This window comes from Malaclemys terrapin, chromosome 4 (genome assembly GCF_027887155.1).
Source record: "Malaclemys terrapin pileata isolate rMalTer1 chromosome 4, rMalTer1.hap1, whole genome shotgun sequence".
NCBI classification, from domain to species: domain Eukaryota; kingdom Metazoa; phylum Chordata; order Testudines; family Emydidae; genus Malaclemys; species Malaclemys terrapin.
This window is the reverse complement of record NC_071508.1, coordinates 55,160,956-55,181,224: the sequence shown is the minus strand read 5'-3', so window position 1 is coordinate 55,181,224 and position 20,269 is coordinate 55,160,956. Positions and strand designations below refer to the sequence as shown.

Genomic DNA, 20,269 nt, shown 5'->3' with positions numbered 1-20,269 from the left:
GCGGCTGTCAGTGCCAGGCAGGCTGGGCGCCCGCCGCCACCTCCCCCCACTCCTCCTCCTCCTGCGGGACGCGCCAGGCCCCGGCGGCCGCGCGATCGATGGGGTCCGGCCGCCGCTGCTCCGCCGGGGCGGCGCTGCTGGTGCTGCTGCTGCTGCTCCTCCTCCAGGGACAGGTCCGCGCCGCCGGGCTGCTCCTGCCCGGTGAGTGACCCAGCCCAGGGTCCGGGTTAGTTCCCTGGGTGCCGAACCCCGCTATTGTAGCCCGGCTGCCCTGCGCCGGCCGGGGCGTCTGATGCTGAGAGCAGACGGTTCCCGCTGCATCCAGACCTGGACAGCGGCTTTCGCTCTTTGCCTCGCCCCCCAAAACCGGTTTCTGGCCCGGCCTGAGACTGGCAACACTTGCGCGCCTGCTTAACTTTACTCCCCTGGGGGGTAAATGAGTGGGACTTACAGGGGTGAGGGAAGTTAAGGCTCAGGCTCCCACACTGCCAGTGCTCAGCCCCTGTGAAGATCAGGGCACTGTTGGAGGGGTTTGTTTCTTAATATTGGCTTTGATCCATTACTTTAAGCCTGTGTGGAGTAGTCCCATTGACTTCAGTAAGGCTGCTCACATGTCTAAAGTTACAGTTTCAGAGTAGCAGCCGTGTTAGTCTGTATCCGCAAAAAGAAGAACAGGAGTACTTGTGGCACCTTAGAGACTAACAAATTTATTAGAGCATAAGCTTTTGTGGGCTACAGCCCACTTCTTCGGATGCATACAGAGTTGCTGTCCTGTGAGTCCCAGGATATTGGAGAGACAAGGTTGGTGAAATACTATCTTTCATTGGACCAACTTCTGTTATCCTCCTTGGGAATTTAGTGCACTGGATTAGGTATACCAGATTGTGATGGCCATGTGTAGGATCCATAGATCCTGAAAGGTGAGTTGGGGTGGGAGTGTTGGTTCAATAAAAGATATTATCTCCTCACCCACCTTGTCTCTCTAAAGTTACATTTGCTCTTTCTGTGCTTTGCTGCTATTCTTTTTAGAAATGGGCTTGAACCGACCTCCAGCTCTAAAACATCCCTGGAAGATGGGGAGAGTTCAGAAATGGAACTGAACTTCACAATTATTATTTTTATCTGTATTGGTTTCAATTGGGAAAAACATCGTTTTTGTTTTATTTTTAAAAAATCTCTCATTTCTGAACAGGGTGCTGGACAAATCCTAGATGAATACAGTATTTACATAGCACCAGAGAGGTGGCTGGTACTTTTCAAACATATGAGATTATTAAATGAAAAATAATGTATCTGAATTAAAATGTGTAAACTTTGTGGACTGTTAGGTTGCTTTTGTTGGCTTGTAATATGGGCAGTGGTAAATATTTTTGTGACTGAACTTTTATTATGATGGTGGTGATTATGTTAAAGTTTTGTTTCCCCACTAGGAATCCTTCAAATAACAACATTAATATAAAAGAAACAAAACAGATGTTTGTGTTTTTTAAAAAATCTAGAAGTACAAGGTCGATGTAGCACAGTCTAAACCGTGTTCTATTAAATGTGGAATAAACCTAATAATTCTTCATGCATCTTCCTCCTCCGCAGCAGTTTCACTGCCAAGTTTAAGCCTGCAGCATTTGCTCTTAGTTTCCTTCCCCAGAGCCTCTCTTTCCAGCTCAGACCACCTTCAGTCGGAGCAGAAATCTCACCCAATGTGTATAGTAACTTTAAATCAACTTTCATTCTGCTGCATACACTAATGCTGCCTTTTCACTTCCATTCTTCATATGCATCCGGGAGATCAAAGGAATTAATAATAACAATAAAACCCCCTAAAACCTGAATCAGCCACTATGTACAAGGCACAGTATCTGTTTGACATTTATGCATTTTAGTTTTAGGAGAAAAACACTCTTGAGTGTGTCCTCTCTGTGACAGTGCTTTCCATGGACAGGTACATCTAAAAACACCTTAGTGTGCAGACAGATACATGGACAAGGAGAGTGGGAATAGTTACTTTGAGATAATGCATGAGCTTAATTTCTACACATTTAAGGTTTGTTGACAGCTGATCTCCTCCATCCCATACCAGTTTTTTGTCTCAGTGCTATACATCCAAATCTAATTGAAGGTCTTCTGGTAATTCCTCTCATCTCCAAAACCTTCTTTGCTGACCACTCCCCTTATAATAGTTTTTGTTATCCTGTCTCAAGATCCCACCTTCTGCTAATCTCACCACCTCAGCATTGTTTCTTCCCCTCATTTCCTGATGATCTTGATCAGAGGTATTTGTAGAGTGTCCATCACTATTATCTAGATCAAAGATTTGCAATCTGTGTTCAATGGGCCACTGAGGTTCAGCAGAGTGTTTGATCATGGTCTGTCGAACCGGTTGGTAATTTGATGCTGGCCTAGTGTCTTGTTCCCTGCTGCTAAACTGCTTTAAAAGAAGCTAAAACCATGTTAATATTCTTCCTCATAAGAAATTACTCTAGTTATTACAGGCTGTTAGGTGATATGTGGAAGGAGAAGGTGAACAGTGTGATTGACTCATGGGACACCTTCTCTTCCATTCATAATCTCTCTGTTACAATGTGGTCCACATTGGGGGGGAAGGAGAAGGAGGGGTAAAGCGTGGGCACTTATGATATAGCCACCAAATACTGTATTAAGACTCCAGGAGGACCTCCACTTCTACTGATTTGTCTTCAGTCTCAGATCCTTCCCATCTACGACTTCCTTTCCTACAGAACTTCCCTTTCCGCTGATCTCCTTTCCCTGGACCATCCATGGGATCTCATTCTGTTTGTGCTGATTTGCATCCTTTTTCTGCTGCCCTAGAAACTCCTGTTCTGATGATGTCTTCCCCTCCCTGTCACTCTTCTTTGATGGCCATCTACAGCTCATTCATATCCAGGAATTCCTCTTTTGCTGATCTTTCTCATTCCTCACTCCCCCCTGCCCTGAAGTTTCCAGCTGGATGTTTTAGCTGTGTACACTATGTGCTTCGTGAAAGGTGACTGCCTGCTGTGTGTTTCAGCAATGTTGCTCACCAGATGTGACTTTCACTTTTTATTTAAAAAAACTAATTTGGGAGCAATAAAAACACTTGAATAACCATCTGTTTAACGGTAAATAAAAGTTTGACGTGTCTGTGGCTGTGATTTTGAAACTCTTGACTGAGTGAGTGTTCGTTTTTTGTGAGACCTTTTTGTTAGTTTAAAGAATGTCATGCTTCCTAAGAGTGACATCATGGGTTTGAAATATGATTTTTTTCAGTAACTGGTTGTTTGGGGCTCTATAGATTAATTCTGTCTCTGTGTGTGTCTGATTCTTAGCTCCATACAGAGACATAGGACCGTATTTTCTGCTGCTGTTAATCAGTTAATAAATGATCTGGAGAAAGGAGTAAAAAGTGAGGTGGCAAAGTTTGCAGATGATACTAAACTGCTCAACATAGTTAAGACCAAAGCAGACTGTGAAGAACTTCAAAAAGATCTCACAAAACTAAGTGATTGGGCAACAAAATGGCAAATGAAATTTAATGTGGATAAATGTAAAGTAATGCACATTGGAAAAAAACAACCCCAACTATACATACAATATGTTGGGGGCTAATTTAGCTACGACAAATCAGGAAAAAGATCTTGGAGTCATCGTGGATAGTTCTCTGAAGACATCCACGCAGTGTCAGAGGTGGTCAAAAAAGCAAAGAGGATGTTAGGAATAATTAAAAAGGGGATAGAGAATAAGATGGAGAATATATTATTGCCCTTATATAAATCGATGGTATGCCCACATCTTGAATACTGCGTACAGATGTGGTCTCCTCGTCTCAAAAAAAGATGTACTGGCACTAGAAAAGGTTCAGAGAAGGGCAACTAAAATGATTAGGGGTTTGCAATGGGTCTCATATGAGGAGAGATTAAAGAGGCTAGGACTTTTCAGCTTGGAAAAGAGGAGACTAAGGGGGGATATGATAGAGGTATATAAAATCATGAGTGATGTGGAGAAAGTAGATAAGGAAAAGTTATTTACTTATTCCCATAATACAAGAACTAGGGGCCACCAAATGAAATTAATGGGCAGCAGGTTTAAAACAAATAAAAGGAAGTTCTTCACACAGCGCACAGTCAACCTGTGGAACTCCTTGCCTGAGGAGGTTGTGAAGGCTAGGACTATAACAGTGTTTAAAAGAGAACTGGATAAATTCATGGAGGTTAAGTCCATTAATGGCTATTAGCCAGGATGGGTAAGGAATGGTGTCCCTAGCCTCTGTTTGTCAGAACGTGGAGATGGATGGCAGGAGAGAGATCACTTGATCATTACCTGTTAGGTTCACTCCCTCTGGGGCACCTGGCATTGGCCACTGTTGGTAGACAGGATACTGGGCTAGATGGACCTTTGGTCTGACCCAGTACGGCCATTCTTATGTTCTTATGTTATATTCTTATGTAGTATAACTCCATGGAGTTACACCGATTTACATCATCTGAAGATCTGGCCCATAATGTATAAATGCTAATACTCGTGCAAATGTATGCATATACATAATCATGCAAGCATATGCTAACACGCACACATCCACACATACAACCATCATGCAAGCATGTCTTGTGTGTCTCTTTCTTGCACATGCATGTGTGTGTGCACATAGACACACATGACCATTCAGCAACCAACCAAACATTCTCATGTTGGACCTTCTGACATCTCTCATGAATTTGTTTTTTTACAGATGTGGATGAGTGTGCCCAAGGGACTGATGACTGTCATCCAGATGCTATTTGTCAAAACATTCCAAAGCTGTACAAGTGCACATGCAAACTGGGTTACAGTGGTGAAGGGAAAATGTGTGAAGGTAAATTAACTGCAGTAATACACACTGCTTTAGCTATAGCATGTGTGTGCCAGACACAGTCCTATCGCCATTTGCTGATTAACTCATAGTTAGGAGTGCAAAAGGGATTCATGAGAACATTTGTGACAAGCTGTTGACTCCTTATGTCATATATGTAGCCCAGGAAACTGATATATTTCAAACTTCATTATATATTTGTGTGTTTTTAAAAAAACACAATCTTAAAACGACAACAAATGCAGCCACTACTTCTGTCCAGCTCCTTAGATTTACTTTAGATACAGATTTATGGTAGGTACCCTTTTGAGAAGCCCTGGCTTGGAAGAGGAGAGAATGTGCCTTATTTCTACTGTGAATTTGTCTAGCTTCAACTTCTAGCCATTGAATCTTGCTGTACCTTTGTCTGCTAGTGTGAAGAGCCCTCAATTTCAAAATTGCTATTCTGCACATAGGTACTTACATACTGTGATCAAGTAATCCCTTAACTTTTTCTTTGTTACACTCAAGAAGTTCAATCTATTCAGTTTATCACTATAGACTCATAAGGCATATTTTCCAATCCTTCAGTCATTCTCGTGGCTCTTTTCTGAACCCTTTCTAATTTATCAACATCCTTTTGGACTTGTGGACACAGTATTCCAATAGGAGTTGTAGCAGTGCCAAATACAGAGGTAATATAACCTTCCTACTTAGGGTGACTAGGTGTTTGGTTTTTGACCGGAACACCCGGTCGAAAAGGGATCCTAGAGGCTCCAGTCAGCACTGCTGACCAGGCTGTTGACTGTCCGCTTGGGGCCTCCGCACAGTGGGACTGGCAGGCTCCCTGCTAGCCTACGTGGTGCGCGGCTCCTGGGAAGCAGCTGGCATGTCCCCCTTCCGGCTTCTACATGTTGGGGCAACCAGGGGGCTCCACGCGCTGTCCCCGCCCCAGGCACCGCCCCTGCAGCTCCCATTGGCCGGGAAGCATGGCCAATGGAAGCTGTGGGTCAGTGCCCACAGAAGGGTCAGCGCCTGCAGACAGGGCAGCGTGCAGAGCTGCCTGGCCACGTCTCTGCATAGGAACTGGAGGGTGGACATGCTGGCTGCTTCTGGGAGCCGCTTGAGCTAAGTGCTGCCCGGAGCCTGCACCCCTGATCCCCTCCCAGGCCCCAGCCCACAGCCCCAGCCCTGATCTGCCTCCCACCCCCTGAACTCCTCAATCCCAGGCCGGAGCTCCCTCTCATACTCCAAAACCCTCATCCCTGGCCCCATCCCAGAGCCCTCACACTCCCCCGCACCTCAACCCCCTGCCCCAGTCCAGAGCCCCCTCCTGCACCCCAAATCCCTCATCCCTGCCCTACACCCTGTGACGAACTGGGCCTGTTCTCACTGTGGTCTGTGAATGCTGACAGGGGAGTGTGGATGGAATAGTCTGCATTGCGGGATGGTAGACTGCCCGAGGGCGCATACCTGAGTGTGTAACAGGAGAACCCAGGAAGAGGTTGAAGGCCAGGTGATACCTTGGCCCGGGAAACTGAACAAAGGCTGTGGGATGGGTCGCTGAAGGGAGAGTGGGGGAAGGAGGCTGGAGAGATGGCTGGGAGGCAGAGATGGCTCTGACCTCCCAAGGGGGGCTGGGGCTGGGATGCCCTGGGACCCCAAGATGGACCTAACTGAGGGGGTCCTGTTGTCTGTGCCTGCAAGACCTGTCTTGGACTGCATTCCTGTCATCCAAATAAACCTTCTGCTTTACTGGCTGGCTGAGAGTCGCAGTGAATCGCAGGAAGCCGGGGGTGCAGGGCCCTGAGTCCCCCGATACTCCGTGACAACTGGTGGCAGCGGCGGGCTCTACTGCACCCCGTGGACGGCGCTTCCTGCAGTAAGTGACTGGGGAGCAGTAAAACGAAGGGGGATTGACGGGGACCAGGCCTGCTGAAGAGTGGGAGAGAGACGGTTATTACCCCTGGGAGTGTGTGACCAGCGAGAAGGACTTTTGCAGTAACAGGGTCCCCCGGGGTGGGTCGCAGCGAGTGGTCCCAGGGGTGGAGGAGTCTGCAGCTCGACCCTGGCAGAGAGGCGGTGACCTCGAGAAGGGCTGGCACACTAGGGGTCCCCCTGGGAACTGTGGGGAGCTGTGAGCACACAGGCCGGTGAGTGGCCAGCAGGAAGATGTATGCCAAGCGGCTTAAGAGCGACCTGGTGGAGCTGTGCAAGCAGAGGCGGCTGCGCATTGGGAGGCTCACCAAAGAACAGCTCATTGCCCAGCTGGAGGCGGAAGATCGCGCGAATGAACTGATCCCTGTGTCTCAGGGAAGCAGCCTGGCAAATGCAGCGCAGGCACCAGTGTCTGTCCCAGCTGGGAGTGGTCAGCCGGCTGCTGAGGGCTTCCCGAGACCCCTCCTTCCTATGCCTAGGGGAAGGGTGGGGAGGAGCCCAGCAAATACCGAAGGCACAGCGACCCCTGGTGGCAGCGGTGGGCCCCCCCCCGGCCAGCAGGGGACCCTCCCGGCGAAGCTCGCCGGCCAGCAGAGGATCCTCCCGGCGACGCTCGGCATCTGTGGAGCGGAATTGGCTGGAATGGGAGAAAGAGCTAAAACTGAGAGAGCTGGAGGATCGTGAACGACAGAGACAGCATGAATGGGAGGAGAATGAGAGACAGAGACAGGAGAATGAGAGACAGCGTCAGCATGACCTAGAACTGGCGAGATTGAAGGGCAGCGAACCCCCGGCTGCGGTGAGGGAGGGGGGACCCAGGACTGCACGGAGCTTTGATAAGTGCATCATGGCCCCATACAAGGAGGGGGAGGACATGGATGACTTCCTGGAGGCCTTTGAGACGGCCTGCGAGCTGCACCGGGTTGATCCCGCGGACAGACTCCGGGTCCTTACCCCCTTACTGGACCCCAAAGCCGTGGCATTGTACCGCCAACTGGGAGAGGCAGAGAAAGGGGACTACGAACTATTCAAAAAGGCCCTGCTACGTGAGTTTGGGCTGACTCCTGAAATGTACCGGGAAAGGTTCCGGAGTCAAGATAAAACCCCTGAAATCTCATATCTGCAACTAGCCGCCCGCATGGAAAGATACGCCAGCAAGTGGGCTGGTGGGGCCCAGACGAAGGAGGACCTGATTAAACTGCTGGTACTGGAGCAACTGTATGAGCGGTGCCCATCCGACCTGAGGCTGTGGTTGGTGGACAGAAAGCCAGAGAACCCGCGACACGCAGGGCAGCTGGCCGATGAGTTTGTAAAGAGCCGGTCAGGAGATAGAAGGGAGGAGTCCCAAAGGAACAGTCCCACCACAACGCAGAGAGAGAGTCACCATGGGACCTCCCCGTGGGAAAATACAGAAAAACCCCATCAGAGGGGAACATCCGGCGTCAGGACCATCCGACCCACCCGGGGGGACCCATGGGACATGGGCTGCTACCACTGTGGCCAAAAGGGCCACATACGGGCCCAGTGCCCTAGGCTCAGGGACAGACTGAGCAGACCGAACCCACAGAGGGTTGACTGGGTAGAGACCCAGCCCGGCGAAAGGCAGCATTCCCAGGGAAGGGGGGCTGGCAGAGTACCACCTGCTAAGGAGGGAGGAGAGCTCCAGGCCAGCTCCTCTAGGGGGCTGGATGCTCCAGATTCAGGGTTTTTGGTTTATATGGTAGGCGCGGGGCTGTCCCTCCGGAGAGAGTACCTTGTTCCCCTGGAGGTGGATGGGAGGAAGGTCAATGGATACTGGGATACGGGCGCAGAGGTGACGCTGGCCCGGCCCGAGGTGGTGGCCCCAGATCAGGTGGTGCCCAACACCTACCTGACCCTGACGGGGGTGGGCGGAACACCAGTCAAAGTACCCGTGGCAAGGGTACACCTGAAGTGGGGGGCCAAGGAGGGCCCCAAGGATGTGGGGGTACACCCGTATTTGCCCACTGAGGTATTGATGGGGGGGGACCTGGAGAACTGGCCAAGCAACCCCCAAAAGGCACTGGTTGTGACCCGCAGTCAGAGCCGGCGAGGGGCACTGCGCCCTGGCCTTGGGGGGGGTGCCTTGCCTGAGGCGCAGGACCCTAACCTGGTGGGGAGGGAACGCCCAGGGACACGGCTCAGGGAGGCTGCAGCTTCAGGCCCAGCGGGCGAGGAAGAGCAGGTGGCCATCCCTGTCCCAGCTGCTGAGTTCCAGGCCGAGTTACAGAGAGACCCCTCCTTGCGGAAGATAAGGGACCTAGCCGACCTCAATGCGGTACAGACCATGGGACGAGGTGGCCGGAAAAGGTTCCTGTGGGAGAAGGGGTTCCTGTACCGAGAATGGGCTTCCCCAGGGGAAATGGAGTCAGGGGGGATCAGGAGGCAGCTGGTGGTACCCCAGAAGTATCGCCGCCAGCTGCTGTGCCGGGCCCATGACATTCCCCTCTCAGGGCACCAGGGAACCTGGCGTACCCAGCAGAGGCTGCTACGGAGCTTTTACTGGCCTGGGGTCTTTGTTACTGTCCGACAGTACTGCGGATCCTGTGACCCCTGTCAGAGGGGGAGGAAGGCCTGGGACAAGGGGAAAACAGCTTTAGGACCCTTGCCCAGCATAGAGGAGCCTTTCCGGAGGGTGGCCAAGGTTAAAAGGGCGGCTCTAAACCAAGAGAGCCCAAAGCACAGACCTCCAGACTGGAGTGCTGGGAGAAGACCACAGCCCAGTTGGAGCCCCAGAGGTATGGGGGTGGGGAAAGGGCACAGGCCGCATAAACCTTCCCACATGCGAACTGCGAGTGCCATCAAGCACCCCCGACCTAAGGGGGGGCGTGAAACTGAAGGGGCCTGGTGTAATTCTCACCAAGGAATGGGAGGGATGCGGGGGCATCCATGGGAACGGGGGTAGATTCGAACTTCCCCGGGTCACTGGCTAAAGTGACCCTGCTCAGTTCGGTCTCGAAGGGGGGAGAGATGTGACGAACTGGGCCTGTTCTCACTGTGGTCTGTGAATGCTGACAGGGGAGTGTGGATGGAATAGTCTGCATTGCGGGATGGTAGACTGCCCGAGGGCGCATACCTGAGTGTGTAACAGGAGAACCCAGGAAGAGGTTGAAGGCCAGGTGATACCTTGGCCCGGGAAACTGAACAAAGGCTGTGGGAGGGGTCGCTGAAGGGAGAGTGGGGGAAGGAGGCTGGAGAGATGGCTGGGAGGCAGAGATGGCTCTGACCTCCCAAGGGGGGCTGGGGCTGGGATGCCCTGGGACCCCAAGATGGACCTAACTGAGGGGGTCCTGTTGTCTGTGCCTGCAAGACCTGTCTTGGACTGCATTCCTGTCATCCAAATAAACCTTCTGCTTTACTGGCTGGCTGAGAGTCGCAGTGAATCGCAGGAAGCCGGGGGTGCAGGGCCCTGAGTCCCCCGATACTCCGTGACACACCCCCAGCCAGAGCCTGCACCTCTTCTGCACTCCAACCCCCTGCCACAGCCCAGAGCCCATACCTCCTCCCACACACCAACCCCCTGCCTCAGCCCAGAGCCCCCTCCCATACTCCAAACCCCTCATCCCTGGCCCCACCCCAGAGCCCGCAGGTGCACCCCTAGCCAGAGCCCTCACTCCCTCTCACACCCCCACTCCCTGAGCCAGCCAGGTGAAAATAAGTGAGTGAGTGAGGGTGGGGTGAGCGAGTGACAGAGTGAGGGGGGTTGGAGTGAGTGGGGGCGGGGCCTTAGAGAAGGGGCGGGATATAGGAGTGGTCTTGGGGGAGGGGTGGGGCAGGAGGTGGGGCAGAGTTCTTCGGTTTTGTGCGAGTAGAAAGTTGGTAATCCTATTCCTACTTGAGATTTTCTTGGTCATACATCCAAGGATTGAATTAACCCTTTTGGCCACGGAGTCACACTGGGAGCTTGTGTTCAGCTGATTAGCCACCCTGACCTCCAAAATACTTTTTTGGGGTTACTGCTTCCCAAGATAGAGTCTCCCATTGTGTAAGCACGGTCTGCATTCTTTGTTCCTAGATATATAAGTTCCACCCGGTAAGTTTCAAGATGCTTACCTATAAAAGCAGGCTGGCCATTGACAATATGTGGGAACAAATATAGCATTGATTCCTTTAAAAGAAGTATTAGTTTCTTGCAGTTAGGGCTGAAGGTTTGTGCCTCAGGCTGAGTTGAGGCTGGTTTCAGCAATGCACATGTAAGTTTGAAACTGGGGCAAAATCATGCTTGTATGAACAATACCACAGAGCTATTAAAGTTCTCATGAAAAAACGGGTTTGACCAAGTCTGGGCACAGTAGGGGCCTGATCCAGCTCTGCTTAAGTCAGTATAACTCTTTCCATTTTCTTCTATGGTAGCTGGATTGGGTCCATAAAAAGCAGAAACTTTAGTACCTGCTGTATTTCTTTGCTTCTTCAGTTCTATTTACCATATTTCTAAAAAGGAAACAGTGATAAGAAGCCTAGCTTCAAAGCAGGGAGTCACTTACATTACAGTCATATGCACCAGGGCCTTAGAAACATAGGAACTGCCAAACTGGATGAAACCAGTGGTCCATCTAATCCAGTATCTCTACTTCTGACAGTTGCCACACCAACTGCTTCAGGCAAAGGGGAAAGAAACCTTGTAAGAGACAGAGTTATTTTTTGAATCCTGCTTGGTCTTAATTATGTATTGTGGCAAGGAGTTCCACAGGCCAATTGCATGTTGTATGAAAATATATTTCTTTGTATTCATTTTGAATTTCCTTGACTATCCCCTTGCTGTTTTATTCTGAGACAGGGTGAATAGAAGTTCACAGACTTCTTTTCTATCCCAATTGTTATTTTATATACCTTTTATCATATCACTTTGTATTCATCTCCTCTTTAAGGCAAACACAACCCAACTTTTCAATTTCTCTTTATATGTGGGTTTTTCCATATCCCTACTCATTCTTGTCATCTGGCTCTGAACCCACTCTGTTTCTGTTATAACCCTTTTCAGATGGCATGTCCAGAACTGACCACAGTATTCCAGGTGAAGGCATACTATTAATTTGAAGAATGTCATTATAATATTTGCTCTGTTATTATCTATCCTATTACCAGCCAGCAATATATTGGTAGCATAGCAATGATAACTAGGATGGATCACAACATTTTGAAAAGTTACATGAAAAATTTCAACATCATTTTCTGTTTCACACTTTCACCCATTTTTCATTTTCTGTTTTTGAAAAATTTCGTCACTTTTAATTTAAAATATTTATAAAAATGTTATCAGAATGGTTAGTGAAATTTTGCAAGTACTAAGAAACCAGGTTTTTGATAAACAAAAAAAAAAATCTCTGACCGTACTGATGGTTTTGATTAAAATTTTAATTAAAAATGTTGCAAAAAATATTGACCTTTTCTCACTGTTTTGGGCTTTGGAGTGGGTGAAATCCTGGCTTCCTTGAAGGCAACTGCAAAACTCCCATTGACATTAGTGGAGCCAAGATTGTACACAACAGTTTTTGTTTTTTTGGGGGGGAAAAAAGAACACACCCACCCACCCTGTCTCCATGACAAATTCATCCCAAGAGGGCACATGTACCTACTGAGTTATTAAGGTATTTTTATAATGAGCAGCTTCTTTAAAACATAGTTAGGCAGTGAAACATTTGGGGCTAAGTCTTCTGGGGGGCTGGGAAATCTTAACTCCCGTTGAAGTTCTTAGTGCCTCTCAGAAAGTACAGAATGTGTTTTAGGATTGGGCTTTTGGACCCTAAAATGAAAAAAGCCAACCTGGGCCCCTCAGATGACACAAGGGTGGCAGAGTGCACTTGCTATGGCTAAGGCCAAATTTTTCACCTAAAATTAGTTACCTATATCTATATTTGAGCATGTACTAATAAGGGTCCTGATTCCCAAAGACTTCAGTGAGCACTGTAGATGGTCAGTACCTTGGAAAATCAGGCTACTGATTTAGGTATGTAAATGTGGATTTAGGGGGCCTTTGTTAGGGATCCATGTTTGAAAAATTGCACCTTAATATTTTGGGGTAACCGCTACCATAGATGAAGCTCTAGTGGCTAGAGTGCAGGACTGTGAGTCTGGAGACGTGGGTTCTGTTCTTGGATTTGCCACTAACTTACTGTTTGACCTTGGGCCGGGAAGTGTCTATACATTAAAGTTATACTATACCAGTATAGTTAAAGTGGTACAGCCCCTTAGTGTAAATGCAATTATACAGTATCAGCATAAAGGTGCTTTATACTGGTATGCCTATTCCCTTACAGGGGTTGTACAGATATAACTGTTATGGTAAAAAAACAAAACAAACAAACAAAACAAATGAACACAAAACAACCCTTCCCAAACCTCACCCCTCACTGTAATAGGTGCAAAAACCTGTTTGTAGACCAGACCTAAATCATTTAGGCGCATGAGTGTTGTGGTCTAAAGTCACTGCATTGCTTTTGAAAATCTCACCCTTAGAAATCCTTAGGTGAAAATAACTGTGTAAGCTCTCATAGTATTATTAATAGTGTAACAAGCATCATCAGATGTCTGGGAAAAGTAGAGATTGGTCGAAACCATAAACCTGGATCCAACCCGCCAAAGTTTCACGTTGGAGGGGATTTAGGAATTGAAGCCTGGATCTGAATTTAACACCAATTCTTTCTCTTTATGTTGGGTCAGACCAGAACCCTAGCATTAAACATACTGAACATTGGGGGATTCAAATTTTTTATCTGGATGTTGTGGCTTTGGCCCATCTTAAAAGCTCTATTTGAAACTTTTGTCTGACTATAAAGGGCTTTGGGTATTGTCCCTATCTCTTTCCCTCAGTGCCCTAACTATGCTGGTAAAATTCTGCCCTGTGCAAACAGATGAGCAGCAGACGACATAGGTACTACCTCAGAGTGTAAGTGGGATTTTGAAGATGTGCAGAGACAAATTTCATCATATGAGCTGAGTCCCACATGTACCAATGTTATTAGGAGTTTTGCTGTTGATTTGAAATGGGAACAAGATCATTGTTGGTTTGTTTGTGTCTTTTAAATCAAAGCTCCTGGTGTGTGATTAGTTTATTTTGCTTAAAGAGTTTTATGCTAGAAATTGTTTTCTAGTACAAACATGAGGAAGATCAAGTCCTATATATTCAATTTCTTTATTTAGAGAGAAAAAAAAGTGTTGGTCATTTATCATTTCATTTGACGTATCAAAAAGACAAAGGTAATTTAGGACCAATGTTTATATTGGGTGTTAACAGATTTTAGAAAATATGTTAAATAGACAGAATCGTATGAATATGTTTTTTAAATAAAAGCTGTTTATTTGGATTTAAACATTCCCTTGCAGAATTTGCAACCTAATCATTGCAGTTTTATGCTAGTGCTTGAGAATCAGAAGCTAAATTGACTCCTGCATTTTAATAATCAAAACTGAGTCAGATGCAAAGTGAACAGACAAATTGAAATGGTAAATTAGATAGTTAAAATTCTTTCCATTGTAATAATGAGAGTATTGTGATGAATGCAGGTAAGGAAATTTGTCATTTTTTAAAAATATGTAGTTAGAATCAATTTGAGGGAAGAATCAATGTCAGTGTGACTTCACTGACTTCAATGGATTTAATCCTGATTTACATCAGCATATAAGAGAGGAGAATCAGATCCATGATTTTTAATCTAACATCTTTTTTAACAAGCAGCTTTAGAAAGCTTAAAACTATACTAAAACACTGGATGGGAATCCTAATGCATCTTGTCATCTTTCAGAAACATTGAACAAATAATGTGCTAAGTATAGTCTATTTGCAAGACAATGATGATTTAAGAGAGCAATTACTGTTCACATTTATACAATCATGTCAGGACCTGTCTATGCCAAACCAGGAAGCATCCATCAGATTGACTTTTGCTTTATCCCTCAGACATTGATGAATGTGATAACGACTTCAATGGAGGCTGCGTACATGAATGTTTCAACATTCCAGGCAATTATCGCTGTACTTGTTATGATGGCTTCATGTTGGCGCACGATGGCCATAATTGTCTCGGTAAGGAACATGCTTGCTAACATTGCAAATATTGATGCTAATATATCCCTTTTTAATTTTGTGAAAGTAAAAAGCCTGTGATTCCTGGATGCTGTGTTAGATAAGATGTCTAGACAGGAATGATACATATTAGACAAAGGAATTCCAGGTTTCGACATTTCAGTCTCTGTGTGACTGCTCTGTGGCTCAGTTTCCCCATCTGTAAAATGGGGGATAATACTGACACATTTTTCTTAAGTGTTTTGAGTTCTTTACAATTTTTAATTCAAAGTATCCTTCATTATTCTGTTAACGTGTTTCTTTAGGGAAACTTTAGTAAATTGACCTGTTTAATACCAGGAACATTTCCCATTTTTTGGGAAATGTTAATTTATGGTCCCAGCCATGTGTTGGGTTGGGAGAAAGGAATCATTTCTCCAGATAATGGAGTAGCTATGCCTCACCCTCCCATTTATGTATCCAGGGCTGGCTCTGACTTTTTGGCCACCCCAAGCAAAAAAAAAAAAAAAACAAAACAAGGGGCAGCCAGAACGGCAAAGTTAAAAAAACAAAAAAACAAACAAAAAAAACCTGCGGAGCGGCCAGAGTGCTGGTGCAGGGGGACCGGCTGGGGTGGGAGAGGGAGCAGGCGGGAGAGAGAGAGAAGGAGGCGGCCAGGGCTACAGCAGAGGTGCTGCCACATGGCCCCTCCCACTGCGCCACCTCCTGCCGCCTGCCGTGAGGGCTCCGCTCTGGTCAGCGGGGAGGGAAGGAAGAGGACTGCCCTGCAGGGCGCTCTGGTTCTCCACGCCGCCGCCTCCTACAGCGCAGCAAGAGCAGAACAAGAACAAAAAAAAAAAAAAGCAGCCGTGCCACCCTAGGATTGGGCGGAATGCCACCTCCAACAATCTGCCACCCCAAGCACCAGCTTGCTCAGCTGGTGCCTGGAGCCGGCCCTGTATGTATCTTATATGGGCCACATTTCTGTACTACCTGAGCAACTCACAATCTCCAATGTATTTGTCCTCACAATACTTGTGTGAGGTAGGGCAGTCCTATTGACTCCATCTTACGTTGGGGAACCAAAGTACAGGAAAGATAAGTGACTTGCTCAAGGTTATCAGGGAAGTCTGTGGTGAAGCAGGGAATTAAGCCCAATTTTCCCTGTGTCCCAACATTGCATCTCCCTTCTGCTTTCCGGGTTTGGGCGGTACCTCTGGCTCCTGCTTGCTGCAGGGCAATGATTGGTGGAACCGTGTAGTGAGTCTCCCTCAGACTAATGTGTGGACCCCTGTGTATCCCCTACAAATGCTGCTCATCACTGCCTGAGCAGTGGGGTCATCACTGGGTATGTTACCTTAGGAGATTTCCACTCCTGTTGGGGCGGGGATTTGCCCCCTATTGCAGAATTTGAAGACTATTGTGAGCCATGCAAGAGTGGTGAGATATTTCAAATTAGCACGCAGTATTTTAGTAATGGGACCAGGCCTCTATTAAATATTTAGGGCAAGATCCTCACCTGGTGTAATTTGGCATAGCTGCTTTGTCTTCATTGGAACTACATCAGTTTACATCAGCTGAGGGTGTGGCCCATAGACAAAGTCCTGTCTGTTGGTGTGTAAATGGGAGAGGGTGGGGAAGGCACTAAGTTCCAAGGGTTGCACTATCCTGCCAAAGCTGGGTAGCCATATAGTCTGGGCAGAAGCAACTGAACTATTTATTGATGCTTTTTAATATTAGGAAGAGTGTCTTATCCTCTCTCACACTTATTTAAATACACAAGTGAAGTTCCATGAGGTTTACATTAAGGACACTCAACTGTGTGAGCACCTGGCCTCTTTAATAAGGCAATAAAGGGGTATATTCTCTCTCCATACAAAGAACTCCTCTAGCACACGAATACATCTGGTCATATTCTGATCTCAGTAACTTCACTGGCGATACCTTGAATTTACACAGCGGTAACTGAAGCCAGAAACTGGCCCACTGTTCTGTTAATATAGGGTTTCTCATTATTGCTAGACTGTTTTGAAAAGAACAGCAGTATTGATGCAATGGTTCTTGGGGTGGAGGGAGAATATAAAGGGTAAAATGGACTTTAAAACAATGAAGTTCAAATCACAGACCTCCTAATTTTGAGTGTCCCTTTGAAGGTATGATTTAAAATTAAAATAGATATTTTGACATGCAGCAAATTTTGCTTAATTTTCTGTTAAACTGTTTACTTAGTTCATGCCACTTTTTTGTTAACCGAGCCACACCCGTATTCCTGAAGACATGATATGTGTGCCTGGATTTTAGCTGAATAGACAATTACTTTTTGGAGAGAGAAGATAATATTCCATTATTTTGCCATGGTCCACGAAGCAGAAACATTTTCTGGAGTTTCAAATCCACAGTACTAGAGAGTGTTGGTGGTTGTTTCAATATTGATTCCTTAGATTCAGATCACTATCGAACTACTAAAATTAACTGTTTCTATTAAGACTGAGACATCTAGACCGCTTGGAACATAATTTTTATCTTTGTTCTTTTCTATTATCATGATGCTGTGCTAAATCCAACTTGGTTTAGGTACTCAGGTTGCCCCATTGGTTTCAAGGGGACTTAATTCTATTGCAGTGTTTGATTTCACTTGTTGGTAAGAACAAAATGGCTTCTTCTTCTAGTTTTTAGGCACTATTTTATGCAAAAAATGTTAAATACTAGTTTAAAAATCTTAGCCCTAGTACTGTAACAGTGAGCAGAGTGGGAAGCAAACATGATGCACCAATTGTGGTTGCATAGGTGCAAATGAGAGCAGAATTTTGCCATGACACTTTTATGGCCTGTTTTCCCGGGTGTCCAGCATCCATAACTCCCACTGAAATCAGTGGGAGCGGTAGGTGCCCAGTCCTTCTGAAAATCAGGCCTGTAAGGTTTATACCATAGCAAGAGGCTACAGAAAGCTTAAATCACTGATTGGTAAAATTCAAAAGGCTTGGAGGTTGAGATGAGCACTTCAGTGTTCAGGGACTTAGCTGGAACTTTTCTACTCTTCTGCCAAACTAGATAGATATTTGCAAGAACAGACTTTCTCCTGAGGTTCCCCATACTTCCTGCCTCTGGTGAGGCCATAAATATTACAAGATCAGCATTCCTTAAACTATTTCAGTAACTTCTGCTTCTGTCCTTGGCAACAGGAAATACAGAAGCAGCCACAAAATAAGAGACGATGAGGTGAAAGAGGGAGGTGGAGAATAATTAATCAGACATTCTCAAGCTTCAGCAAAGACCTAGCATTTGGCTTGCAGTTTGGGTGAAGGTTCAGTGTGGTGATGCAAATTTTATCCAAATTGAGTTACCCGTCTCTCGCTTGAACCTGAGCCTGAGGTTTTTTGATAATTTTCTCTTCCTCCATCTCTGCCTCAGAATTAAAATCTTCTTTAAATGCCCTGATCTATAGACCCATTGGGACTTTGGTAAAACAAACATCTATTTAATCTATACTAGCTGCACACTTTGAGATCAACCTCCGGGCACTGATTTATAGCAGTGATAGTAAATGCAGCTGTGCTGATACAAACCCAGTCTCTTTATTTTTCAGATATGGATGAATGTATGTTCAACAACGGTGGTTGCCAGCATCTGTGTGTCAATACCATGGGGAGCTATGAGTGTCGTTGTAAGGCAGGGTTCTTCCTGAGTGACAACCAGCACACGTGCATTCACCATTCCGAAGGTACTGGTCCTCCCCTTCCAAACAGTGAGCAGAAACTTCTTGTGGGAGCACATAGCAGACTCTTAAGCATTTTCACAAACATTTACAGTTTTCTTCAACAAGAGAAGAGGTTCATTGTTTGCCTGCCCCCAAGGGTATGTCTACACTGCAACAAGACACCTGTGGCTGGCCCTGGTCAGCTGATGGGCTCACGGGGGTTGGACTGTGGGGCTATAAAATTGCAGTGTAGATGTTTGGGCTGGAGCCTGGGCTCTGGCCCCTCCTACCTTGCGGGAACTCTTCTATCAGCCTAGTTACCACCTCTTGGGGAGATGGATTACCTACACCAATGGGAGAACTGCTCCTGTCAGTATAAGTAGTGTCTACACTGAAGTGCTACAGCGGCACAGCTGTGCCACTGTAGCATTTTAAGTGTAGACATACCCTGAGTACTCTTGTCTTCAGGGGGGCTCTGCAGACCGCCCTCATGCTGTCCATTGTAGGATCAGAGCCTGGAACACTGTCAAATGAGATAACTTTGCCGTGGGAGAGAGGGTCCTTTTTCCTTTGTGTTTCCTCACCAAGATGAACGTATATTTGGATACTGTCTGATGGATCAAAAGGCAAAATCAGTTGTTTAATCACATGTCTGTACCTGATCCCTGGTGGAGAGTTCTTCCTTCTTTCTCTATCTCTTCTTTAGTATGTCTTGAAAAGAACTCTGGCTTCCCCATTTGTCCTGTTTCAGCAGGAGTAACATTTCCTTTCCCCTCATTCGTCACTGTATCTTTTCCATTTCCTCCCGAACTTCTCTCCCAGGATCCATTGTCTTGCTGCTCTTGTTCTCCTCTGTTTTGCTGTCTCTTTCCCCTTCACCTGCTGCCTCATTTTTGGTTGACCGATTCCCCATGTTCCATGACTCTAAAGCTGGTCAAATATTTGTTCTCAAAACATTTATGTATTCCAAAAAAGGGCATTTTTGACCAAAATGTAATTTTTTTTCTGAACATGTTCATTTTGGTTAACAGTTTCTGGTTTTTCATTGAAAAACTGGAAGTGAAAAACCAATACCTCTTCAGAAGAAATTTTCTTTTCAAGTCAAATTTTTCACTTTTGTGGAAACCAATACTTTTTTTTTTTTACCAAAAACCTCATATTTTTACTTAAAATGCTTTGAGAATACCAAATTTTTTTCAGATTTCATTTTTTCATTGAAAACCCAAAAAGTTTTAAACCACCTCTCCATGGTTATCTATTTTCCATCTCCCCCTTATTCTTTTTTTCTTCTACCCCACGATGGAGCCTCACCTCTCTCTTCTTCTATACTTGTAATCTTTTCTGTGCCCATACTTCACTTTATCCCTGTCCCCTATTTCTCTGACACTCCTCCCATTTCTCTTTCTCTTTCTTCCTTCCCTGACATTTGTACCCACCTCCCTTAGCCTACTTCTGTAATAAGGAAGAATAGTCATGTATTTAGGGCACAGGACTCAGATGCAGGAGGTTTGAGTTCATTTCCCTGCTTTGCCACAGATTTCCTGTGTAGTTTGGGGAAGTCACTCAATCTCTCTGTACTTCAGTTTGGCATCTGTAAGAGCACTTCCCTACCTCCTAGTGTTCTGAGGATAAGTGTTCTGTTGATGTTTGTGGGCTTGAGGATAAGTGTCCTGTTGATGTTCCTAGTGTTCTGTTGATGTTTGTGGGCTCTCTGATTCTGCGGTGATGTGGTTCGTATAAGTAGCTTACAGAGTAAGGAGGTTGTGGAGGCGGGGCAGGAGAAATATGGAGG

At 46.3% G+C, this 20,269-nt stretch overlaps 1 protein-coding gene across 3 annotated transcripts in view; it reads left to right on the top strand.

Annotated features, from left to right (window-relative positions):
• SCUBE2 (signal peptide, CUB domain and EGF like domain containing 2) overlaps positions 1 to 20,269 on the top strand; it is a 67,748-nt gene continuing 47,479 nt past the window's right edge. For 2 of the 3 annotated variants that reach the window (XM_054024671.1, XM_054024668.1), the window contains exons 1-4: positions 1 to 201; positions 4,724 to 4,846; positions 14,676 to 14,801; positions 18,367 to 18,501. In XM_054024671.1, the coding sequence (XP_053880646.1) occupies positions 99 to 201; positions 4,724 to 4,846; positions 14,676 to 14,801; positions 18,367 to 18,501 (487 nt within the window). In that variant the 5' untranslated portion in view covers positions 1 to 98. The remainder of the gene's footprint in view (positions 202 to 4,723; positions 4,847 to 14,675; positions 14,802 to 18,366; positions 18,502 to 20,269) is intronic. The other variant, XM_054024670.1, reaches the window with a different exon arrangement.